General features: G+C 50.6%; 1 protein-coding gene across 3 annotated transcripts; it reads right to left on the reverse strand.

Moving 5' to 3' along the window:
* Nucleotides 1-518: 518 nt before the first annotated feature.
* LOC110076314 (sulfotransferase 2B1) lies at nucleotides 519-9,630 on the reverse strand. Of its 3 annotated transcripts, XM_072980445.2 has the most exons (7): nucleotides 9,398-9,610; nucleotides 7,331-7,539; nucleotides 6,315-6,441; nucleotides 3,240-3,334; nucleotides 2,852-3,032; nucleotides 2,336-2,497; nucleotides 741-877 (listed from the first exon to the last, which is right to left on the reverse strand). In XM_072980445.2, exons 1-6 carry the CDS (start codon nucleotides 9,534-9,536, stop codon nucleotides 2,382-2,384), a joined length of 867 nt encoding a protein of 288 aa, XP_072836546.2. In that variant the 5' UTR covers nucleotides 9,537-9,610; the 3' UTR covers nucleotides 741-877; nucleotides 2,336-2,381. The 3 variants fall into 3 exon arrangements, with proteins under 3 accessions (XP_072836544.2, XP_072836546.2, XP_072836545.2); XM_072980443.2 differs by lacking the exon at nucleotides 2,336-2,497 and having other exon boundaries at nucleotides 519-877; nucleotides 9,398-9,630; XM_072980444.2 differs by lacking the exon at nucleotides 741-877 and having other exon boundaries at nucleotides 1,440-2,497; nucleotides 9,398-9,609.
* Between the last annotated feature and the right edge of the window lie 1,473 nt (nucleotides 9,631-11,103).

Raw genomic sequence — 11,103 nt, forward strand, 5'->3', positions numbered from 1 at the left:
TCTCTCTCCCCCACCCACCCACCCACCCCCTGATTATGCATATGGCCTGTTTCAATGCCAGGGGTTCCTTTAAGGATTGGGAGACAGAGACAGCCCCCCTGCCAGTTTCTAAGCTGAGCCTGTGGCACCCTGTGCGGAGGAACAAATAGGTATGTGTTGTTATTTCCCCCCTTTTAATTAATTGATGAAGAACAAGATTCTGTGAAGCTGAGCAAGGTCAGTGAAGGAAATGGCAGAAGAAGAAAGGAAGTTGCAGGAGAAGAAAGCTTTCACAGGACGGAAAAGGAAAAGTCAGCCAAAGGGAGACCTCGCCATGCTTGTGCGTTTGGGTCCCTCTGCCTCCAGCAGCCTCTCCTCCACTGGCAATGGTGGAGTTGTGGCCCTGTTTCTTCCCCGCACAGCCTCCTTCCAGCAAGGGGTCCTTTCCTCCTCCATCTTTCTCCTCTTGCAGTCGGTCCCAGTTGCCCAAAACAAAACCTCTCCCCCTTCCCAACCATGTTTCACTTTCTTTCCTGAAGTTTTTAAGACGCTAGACTTTTAATGGCTTGGACTAAGAAGAGAAAATGGCACCAGAGAGAGACAGAGCCCTGGGCTTCCTTTGCTCATGCGCGCATGCATGCATGCGCACACAAACACAAAACTTCCTGGGCTGGCAGACATGCACAGAGACTTGTACGTCCACTTTGATGCTGCCAACGAAATCGGGAGAGCAATTCCAGGGAAGGTGTGTCTGATCAGCAAATACGCTGTTTGTCTTCACGATGGAGGGTCAAGAAACATTTCATCTCGACTTTGCCTCTCCTCCCACCTCCAGTTTCTCTGTCTCCTCTCTCAGTCTGAGCTTCTCTCCCACTCTCCAGCGGTCGCGCTGCAGAGGCTATGGAAAAAAAAACACCTTACATTTTATTGTTGTGGAAACCTTTTGACATTCCTGTTGGGATCTGGAGTTTTCTGTGTAAATAAGCATCCTTCCCCTTTCTCCCCTCCCCCGACCCCATCTCCCACTTCCCCCCTTTTTTTCATCTGAAAGTGCTGCAGAAGAACCAAATATTAAATTAAAATATAAAGCATATTAAATATTAAAAAATAAAGATGTTTTTGAGATAACTATTGAGCTATTTCTTATTATCTCCTTGTATTCTCAACAGTTCAGTTATAGTGGGAGGGGTATTTAACACACTGACAACTGTGGGTGGGTGGAGGGAGAGAGAGTTGCCAATGACGTTTTCTCTTCCTGCTCTTATGCCTTAAGCAGCTGCCACCTGAACTACAGCCACTGCAATACTTGCTCTGAAACAGAGATAAAGGGCGGCAACTTTCATCACCAGGACATTTCTGTGTGGGCTTTTCCACATCTGGATCTGGGGGTTTCGGTATGGTTCAGCATTTCCTGCAGCCTACATGGTTATAAGATTCCCACAAAGTATTAAAGACATTGCTTGAGGTTTTCTGAGATAGGATCATTAATTGCTCATTCTCCAGTTTATTGAGCAGAACATGAAGCCAAGGCAAGGAACTCTTTAACTAAAGGCACAGGAGCCCCCCGAGGTCTCCGTGGAGCCTTGTTGGTCTGCATTGGACATGCTGGTGTTTGGGTGACAATGCCATTTCATTGTGGAAACATTTTGCCACAGCTCCAGTTTGGAACGAGAACGGAAAGCATGGAGGCACAGACGTAACAGTTAAGGCAGAAGCAAAACCTAGCTATGGCTTAGCTCATTGCATGTGTTCGCAGACAATGGAGATGGAGAGGTGGACACTGTCGGGAAAGGTATGTGCCAGGAAGCAGGGGACACGCCTGCTCTGAGGGGGTGAGAAAAGGAAGTCCCGCGTCCAGTCCGGGACAGGCGGCTGCTTCTCTTGGTTGTGCAGCCCAACCGAGGGATTCTGCCTTCGAGAATCAGGCTGGGCCAACCAATAAGGACGCCATGAAGGGCCTGAGCTCAAAGGGAGGCTGTAATCCAACACACCGAGAGGGCTCCAGTTTGGCGCAAGGCGGACTGTGCAGGTGGTCCTCAGATTTTCTTCTCCAGGTGTTTTGCTCTTCCCGAATCCTAGAATACAGGCCTACTGGATTTCAATGAAAACTATCCAGGGTCCCTCTCTGTCCACTCCTGTTGAAAGGTATGTAGTTTCAGGTAGCATGATGGGGGGGGGGGATATTCCTGTCATCAGGGAAAGTGAGCACTTCCTGGTGAGAGAGAGACTCCAGGGGGTCACCACAGCCTTGGCCAGTGGGGGCCAGAGGAGAGTCGCTTGGGAATTCTCTATCCAGTGGCACGCAGGATCCATACACCCACCCCAGGGTGTAAGCTTTGGCTTTTGTAGCACCCACCAGCCAAGTCCTTGGGCTCTGGAGGTGTGGGGAGGCCAAGCGGTTGTCAGTCCGTGAGCCCTTGGAATTGCAGGTGAAGTCCTCCCATTTCCTGCTGGTATTTCTCGTTGAAGCGTGTGTTCTGCAAGGCAGAGAAGTGGTTCCTCCAGTCTCCGATGATACCTAAGTGAGGGCAAAAGGTTAGATTTGCTGCATGTGGTCAGGACAACCTCCTACTCCTTTCAAAATTAATTCTCTTGGCTCCCCAACTGGCCAGGAGAGGTGGTTTTCCAAAGACGAGGAAAAACTCCCTGGAGGCAAGAACATTCAGTGAAGCAGGCTGATTCCAAAAGTGGCCAGCTCCGGTGTTTTGAAAGAGGAGTTTTCAGAAGAGGAAGTGCAGCGGCCCTCCGTCAGGGCTCCTTCAGGTGTTCGGGCGTCCTGCACGGAGAGGGGCCAGACGAGGTGCCCCTTGCAGGGGCTTTCCGTTGGCTGCCGGCTTAACTACCCAGGCCCCCGCTCCCCGCTGCCACTCACCTTTCCTCATGAACTGGCTCTTGCTCCGATCCATGATCTCCTGAGAGATGAGCGAACCGTTCACCATGGTGTTCTCGCTCATGGAGGCGAAGCTGCAGTGCTCCCGGATGGAATCCACCAGGTCTCCATGGAAAGGGCAGCCCAGAAAGGTGGCCAGTCGCTCCACAGAAGCCTCCAGATCCTGAGGTCAGGGAGGCAGAGGGTCGGGGAAATCAAACATGGGGCGCCGCGTCCAGCACTGGGGAAAGTTCCTTCTGCTTTTAGAACACAACTCCCACGATGCTGCAGCTACCACAGGAAGGGGGATTCTGGGATCTGGAACCCTCCAGGACCCTGATCGGCAGCCTCCCTAAGCCATGGTGTGTACCTTACCTGCAAGGGAACTCACCTGGTGCAACTCCTCATAGGTGATGTAGAAAATGCGTAGCTCGTCCTTGCAGCCGAGCCAGCCTTTGACGTGCTCAAACCAGGAGCCGTAATGCACTGGGGAGGGGAGAGCAGAGCAGAGCCGGGTCACAAGACGAGAGAGAGGCCTCTCCCTGCCACCAGCTAGCCCAGCGGGTGCCCAGCGGTAACAGGGCTGCCACTGAGCCATCCCCTGCCCTGCGCTGAGATGAATCACGATCGAGTGGAGCTCATGATTCATCCCAGCAGCGTCCAAGACTGAAAGGTTCCAGAGACAAGCAAGCAATCCGTCCTTCTTGTACAGTCACCAACCCGGCCAGCAGAGAAGAGCAAAGCTCTTGTTCAAAGATAATTTTTCTCCAACAGCAGAAAACTAGAAGGGGATGTTCTCAAAGACACAGCAGGGAGTCCAATGTACTGAATTCTAGCCCTGGAAAATTCAAGTCCATCGCCCTGGGTGCTAAATTAAACAAAACAAGATTTCTGATTCCTTTTCTTCCGCAGGCCGACATTCAAAAGGGTTAGGATTCTTCCATCTCTGGTATGGAAAATGACACCTCCTGAACTTCTGCCCAAATAATGAGGATCTCGAGCAGGTCCTGGAATATCATTTTGTAATATCAGCTTCTCACATGGCTCATAAATGGTATTTCATTTCTCCTCCAGACAGGCAAGTAATTCATTGTGTTGCAGGTGGGACAGAAGGACACAGGGAAATACTCTCTGGCCCTCTCTAGTGTCCAATTCTGATACTGCACCTCTGCAAATATTTGCAAAAGACAACACACACATACGTAACCAACGATTACTCCCCTTGGCACTCAGAACTGTCAAAAGAATGGCACAATGCCCCCTCCCCAAATAACATATGGGCTTCTTAAAGAAAATATAAAGGAAATGGGTCCACTGGAAGTCAAAACATGAAGGTAAGAGCGTTGAACATTTGCTGTCGACCACAGCTTGGAACAGTTACCTTTTTGAACAATAATACCCAGAATCCCCTTGTGATTATGGACACAGGACCTGCTGGCTGAAAGAGTCTGAGAGCTGCAGGAATCCAAACTCTGCTAATTTTTTGGAAAGCTCAAGTACAGAGACACACAATCAGCACAAAAGAAGTTGGGGGGGGGGAGACTGGGATCTGACAGGAAAAGAAGAATTGTTAAGAGAGGTGTATGTTTTTTCAGGACATGGAACAAAGGAGGTCCTTGTTATTTCACTTGATGTGAGCCATGTGAAAACTAGCACAGGGACCAGCCTTACCACCCCACAATTAAGGCCTCCTGGGTTTTGTTATGGCTGCAGCCGGTATGCCTCTCAGTGCCCTTGAGGGGAGAGAGAGCAAAATTCCAGCTGAAAAACAGCGATGGGCTTGCAGAGCCCTTTTAACAAAAAAAACAGGCGCTGCTCCGCTCCTCTTACAAAGCTCCGTGCAGCGCTCCTAAGAAAGAGAGTCCAGAAGCCACCCGGAGGGGCTCGAAGGTCGATAATCTAGCTAAAACGATGAAATATTTGGGGAGAGCCTGCCGAGGAAAACAATCCAAAGGCTTGTTCGTTGGGTTCAAACAAAACACCTTTTGTCTTGTTGGGGGAAAGAACTGCAACCCGTTGCTCACGTCAGCGGATCCGGGAAAAGACTAGGCGACACGAGTGTGTCTTTTAGATGGATTTGTTTTGCATTCCCGCTCTGACCGGGCCTTTCGTTCTACTTGTGTTTACCGTCTCCCAGAGTGGCATTTGTTTGTTCCCGCTCAGTATTTGCATACTTATTGTTTTAGCTTTAATATTGTCTTTTAACGACGTAAGCCACCGTTGTATACTCATTGTTTTTGGCTTTAAATATTGTCTCTCTCAAAGATGTAAGCTGCCTTGGATCCTTTTTAAGGAGAAAGATGGGGTAAAAATACTTTGAATGGATGGATGGATGGATGGATGGATGGATGGATGGATGGATGGATGGATGGATGGATGGATGGATGGATGGATAGATGGATAGATAGATAGATAGATAGATAGATAGATAGATAGATAGATAGATAGAAATAAATAAATAAATAAATAAATAAATAAATAAATAAATAAATAAATAAATAAATAAATAAATAAATAAATAAATAAATAAATAAATAAATAAATAAATAAATAAATAAATAACAAGAGTTTCTTGAAGCAAAGGTACAGCCAGCTTTCCCCCAACCTGGTTTCCTGCAGACGTGCAGGACTAGACATCCCATCATCCCCAGTCAGCTGGCCACTGAACAAACATATCTGAAGGGCACAAAGGTGGAGGGAGTTTAAGGAATCTTATTTCCATATTTGCTCATATGGAAAAAGGTATTCTGTACTCTGGTGTTCTATTATTGTGGTTTTAAATCTCACTTTGCTTGATTTTTTTCTGATGGCTGGTAACTAACAATGATGGTAAACTATGCAAGAATAATTGTTGATCCATGGCCGTATACAACAGAATATGAATAAGGAGGACTAAAGTGAGGTCATGGGTGAAGAAGGACTTGGGCCAGGAAAAAAGAACAGGAAAACAGAAGCCCCAGCTCAAGGCCATGTTTCTCAAGGACCCCCAGCCTTCAATAAAATTCACATAAACGAAACCGCAAGCAGAAAGTGAGTTGGGCAGAGAAGCAGAGCAGTGGATATGCTGGCTAAAAGGTTTCTGGGGGTTGTAGTCCAAGATAGTCCCAAACTCTGCACCAGACTGAGCTGCCTGCAGAAGAGAGAGGTTCAAACAGCTTGCACGGTTGAAACAAGCCATGTGCTCTTGTAAGTTTTAAAAAGAAAACTAAAAGTGTGTGGCTGTGTGGTTTTTCAAACTACCACTCCCACAAGTCTCTTCCTGGGGAATTCCGGGAATGGTAGTTCAAAAACACAAACCTCAAGCCCTTAGTTTAAAAAAAAACCTGTGTGTAACATGATTTCCCAGGCATTTAGACAGGCAGAGATGGAAAAGAGAAGTCACAGTACAGTAGCTACATCCCTTTTCAAATCATCCTCTATTAGAAATAGAGATGTGGAACATCGAATCCTCACAAGTCTCACCCACCGGTGCCATCCAGGAATTGATGGAGAAATTCATCGAAGGAGCCAGGATCAGGGAAGAATTTAGCCATCCTGCAGAAGTGGTAGTACGATACAGCCACATCTTTGGGGTTTCTAGCCACGTAGATGACCTGCGGAAGCGACAGAGAGACAGCCTCACAGTTCAGCATGACCACTTCTGAATGTGAAGGCTGAAGATGGTTCTCCATGATCTCTGGTCAGTGGTAGCTTTTATCCTTAAAAGGATTCCTCTAATCTGCCTTTAAGCCATCTGTGTTGGTCACCATTGCCCCATCTTCCCTTCACCAAGACTCCGAAACCCCTTCAATGCTCAGAATTCGACCCGGCTCTTGTGAAGACTCCTTTTTAGCAGAGAGAAACTTGCTAAGATCTTGGTTCTCATCAATTTAGGCTATCCTGCCTCAAAAACACATTGCAGGGAGACATTGCCAAGCCCTGTGAGATTCATCACTACAACAGGAGACCTGATGATCCATAGGGGACCTTCCTGCTCTGCAGTTCTAAGATTGTTAAAGCACAAGCAGACACACACACACACACACGCGCACATCGAGTACAAAAGGACGGGGCCATTGTTCAAAAAGATGAAAACCCACCCAATGCTTTTAGCATGAGAAGGAAAGTCCATGAAACAAAGCAGCATCTTTCACAATTTTACACAGTTCCTTGAATTGTTTGTATTATTTGCACATGCAAAAATATTTTGTAATGCAAACAAAATAGATAGAATGCACCTTGTTTATTCACAGAACAGGAAGAAATATCTGGAAGTTGAATCATGGCAAGTGAACTTCTTTCTTGTTGCCATGACTCAACTTCCAGAAAACCACACCTAGATGACTGAGGATCTTCACAGATAACAGGAAGAAGGGGTGGTTTCTCCTCCTCGCCCCTAAGAATTAGACAGCAAAGAGGTGAGCCCGTAAATCGTTCAGACCCTGCAGAACCATGAGAAAGCTGGACAGCAGGAGGTGGGGGGGCCACACGTCCCACACTCACCTTGGGCTTCGCTTTCCTTAAAGCCGTGCCTAACACCTGCTGGGGCAGGTGTGTGGTGATGAGGCGAGGCCCCTCTTTCTTCTGGAAAACCTTCTCGAAGTAGATGTGCTCCAGCCATGGGACTCGGGCCCAGTTGGGAACCGTTTTGACAGGTTCGGGGTCTCCAGAGCTGTAGATTAAGGTCAGGATCTCCTGCATCCAGGTTGTGCCTAGAGGAGAAGACCAGCGCATAGATCAGGGCAGATCCAGCCACCTCCGGGGACAGCCTCAGAAATGTGGGGCTCCTGCCAGCGACGGGTGCAATTGGTCCCCTTGGCTGGCAAGAGGCGTAGGCGGTGCTGCTTGACTCCCTCCAACTCCTGCCCAGGGAAAGCTGGGCTTGCAAGGGCAGGGTGAGGGGAGGGCGGGTTCACGACAGCAGGTCGGTTAGGTGGAAAAAAGAGCAAACCAGCCCATCCCCAACCCAGACCGAACTGCAGGACAAATGCCCAAAGGATTTCACCCTGAGATCAGGGGGTGGTGGAAGGACCCAAAAAGGGGGTGGAGAAGGAACGAGTCAAAGGGGGGAGCAAAGGATCTAGTCCGGCTCCAGTTCTGTGTTGGCCTCCAATTAGGCCAGGGTGGTCCTAAGCATTTTCCCCACCATTCCCAACATGGAGAAGCTGGCTAGACCACAGCTTCCGCTAGCCTGGTGTCCAGTCCACTGGCCCTCTGCCCCCTGGGCCGGTTAGGATCATACTCTAAGGTCAAAAACTACCCTTTAATTCCAGCCTGACCTCCTGAGTCACAGGCGCCCGTCAATCAGGGCTGTGCAAAAGTGGAGAACCCTTTACCTGAAACAGACCCCGCGAAGAGTTTTGGACCTCACGAATAACCTTGTTTTAAACATACCTGGATTAAAGACAGTTTACGCAAGGAGGAAAGAGCCCGGCAGAAAAGGGCAGCATGGAAGCAGGAGGCTTGCTCAAAGGAGGCCCAAACGGGTTTGTGTCGGCCGGCTGAAGTTGTGTCCTGCTGCATATTTGCAGGTTGGTGAAACAACCCAGGTGTGCCAAAATAACAAGCCAGCAAGCAAAAGACAATCCCAGGGTGAGTCAAATACCCAGCCAGTAACATTTATCCGGGTTGAATGTGTGCTCAAACCACAACAGGCTGAATTATCTGGAAACTGGGTCATGATAACTGGACTTCTTCCTTAGGAAGTGGAAACATTTCACTCCTCATCCAGGCAGCCTCTTCAGTCTGAGGAGTTTTGGTAGGGGAGGGGGTCAGGGGGGCCCTGCATGTGCCTATAGAAAAACCCTCCCTCAACAGGGGTGGAGGCTTTGAGACAATCTGTCTCCTTTTTATCATGCTGGCCGGCCTTCCATCCCCCCCCAGGAAGATCAGGGCCACACATGGTGGAGAAGGACCCTCACCCCCCCCACCCCTTTGTCCTTCTAACCGCCCTTTCCAGCCCTGAGGAAAGTGAAACCAACTGGGAAGACACATCCTACGAACTCTCCTCAAACTGAAGAAGCTCCTTGGAGGAAACGTTTCAACTTAATAAGAAAGAAGTCCAGTGGCCAGGACTCAACTTCCAGATAACCTCACCTGGAGGACTGAGACTCTTCACAGATATAACAGGCTAAATTGTCTTCGCTGCTTTGCATAATAAATAGCTATTCCCCCCCCCCAATTTCCATTTCAAGAGGGCGCATTTCCAACAAACTTTTTTTCCCTTCCCAGGGAGCTGTTCCTTATCCACCGGCTTGTTTGCTTTGTGAAAGCAAGCCCAGATACCAGCTGTTCTCCGCACCGCCCGGTCTTTGCGAGCGAGCCGGGCGGTGCGCGCCGCAACATTTCCGAAGAACAAGGCGCAACGATGAAACCAGAGCGGTCCCGTAAAGCGGGGGGGGGGGGGAGCGCGCGGGGGGGGGGCGCAGGACCGCTGGCCACCCGCAGGAGAACAAAGGAGCCGCCGGCTTGCTTCCCACGCTCTCCGGGGCGCTTCCCGGGGGCGCGCGAGCGGGTGAGCCACCCCCGCCCGCCCGCCCGCCCGCCGGCCGCCCGCGGCTCCCCGCTTGCCTGATTTCGGGTAGGTAACCAGGAGGACGTCCGAGGGTCGGAAGGCGAAGGCGCTGGCGCGCTGGAGGGACTCCTGGGTGTGGAGGTGGCCCGGCAGGGAGATGCCGGCGAAGGTCTCCGTCACCCCCAGCCGGTCCATGGCGCGCAGGGCAGTGGGGCCAGCGGCCAGGCTGCCCGAGGCTTGCCTCCGCCCGGGGAGAGAGGAGGAGGAGGAGGAGGAGGAGCCGCGGCCGCCGCCTCCCGTGCCCTCCCCGCGCCCTCCCTAAACGTTACGGGGGGGGGCCGGCGGTCCTGGCTAGCGGAGGAGGGGCGGCCTTGCGCGCAGAAAGCGGCAGCATCACCCTCTGCCCCCGCGGGGGAAGCCGATGCTGCCCGTCCGGGCTGACCCCGCTGGCTAAATAGGTGCATGAGGTTCCTGCCTCCGGGAAGGTCACGGCTGACCTACACAGCCTTTGCTTTGCGTAGGGAAGGTGGCAGAGGCCCTCGCCCTCCTCCTCCGGACACAAAAATAGAATCGTAACAGGGTTCCCCTCCTTTGCTGGCTGGACAGCTCAGAGGTTTAGGTCTCTGGCTGCGGAGACATGAGGTTGCGAGTTCGATTCCCCCCTGGGCCTCCAGGGAGAGAAGTCAGCCGGTGTGGCCTGGGGCCAGCTGCCCAGTGGTCCCAGGGCAGCCCTAGAAGAAGCCAAGGGTAATTATCAGCTGGCTGAGTCGCTTAGTGGGTTACTCTGACTGTGGAGCCAGAGGTTGGGAGTTCAGTTCCCTCCCTGCCGGTAGAGCCATCCTGGGTGGCCTTGGGCAAGCTGTGCCGTCCCCGTCCCCCACCCCAGAAGAAGGGAATGGGAAACTGCCTCTGAGTGCTTGGAAAACTCTTTAAAAGGTTGCCATTAAGTCACAACTGAGTTGATGTCACTGGATTACGGTGACTTTTCCCATCCTTTGGTCTGTCAGACGGATGTTCAGTGTGGGCTCCCAGGCAGCACCGCCCTGGGTCAGGGACTCATGAAGCAGAAGAGAGAAACATCCATGCAGGGTGGTTAAGAAGTTGTGTCCTAAAACAACAACAGCTGTTGCCTTTCCATGTCCTCCCTTGGCCCCGGCTGATGCTCTTTAGCGTTGCTGGTCGTGACTGAGAGTTACAAACGAAGGCTTTTTTTTTTCTTTTTAAAGGGCGATTTGGCAGCCCAAATGACGTTCAAGGCAGACTGTACATTGTTTTAAGAAGATGGGGGGGGAACCCTGTTGCACCCGAACCTTTTACAATTTATTTCTGCCTCCATAACGTGCGCTTTCACTGCTAGCATCATTTCCCATTGCTCTGCAGAGGTGAGCAAAACTCACAAATCATGCACTCAGTTTGGAAAGTAGGTGCTTCATGGCACGCCTGCTGCTGGCACAAAAATGTAGGGACAGAAATGGGGGCACCGAAGCAACTTCTCATAGTCTAGTCTGAGAAGGACCCAGCAGTGGTGGGCCCTACATTTTTGGGGCCTGGAAGCTTGAACTGTTATGGACCAGGGGGGTGCCTTTGCAACCATTAATGAGGTCCAGGTAACCCCAGTTATTTTCTTCAGCAGAGTTGATGGCTAAGAATAAAGCGGAAGCATTTTTATTTGTGTGGGCTTTTTCTGTCAACTTCTCAGCAGCCTTTTCTCCCACCCCCACCTCCTCCTTTACTGCTGCTATCAGAATTCCTTATCTCTCCT

The sequence above is a fragment of the Pogona vitticeps genome, chromosome 10 (assembly GCF_051106095.1).
Source record: "Pogona vitticeps strain Pit_001003342236 chromosome 10, PviZW2.1, whole genome shotgun sequence".
NCBI lineage: Eukaryota > Metazoa > Chordata > Lepidosauria > Squamata > Agamidae > Pogona > Pogona vitticeps.

Excerpts from the sequence above, each read along its gene's own strand:
- LOC110076314 (XM_072980443.2), bottom strand. The coding sequence starts at position 9,536 with ATGGACCGGCTGGGGGTGACGGAGACCTTCGCCGGCATCTCCCTGCCG. Across the intron at positions 7,540-9,397 it reads GGTTACCTACCCGAAATCAG|GCACAACCTGGATGCAGGAG; the intron begins GCAAGCGGGGAG and ends CTTCTCCTCTAG. Across the intron at positions 3,335-6,314 it reads TCAATTCCTGGATGGCACCG|TGCATTACGGCTCCTGGTTT; the intron begins GTGGGTGAGACT and ends TCCCCTCCCCAG.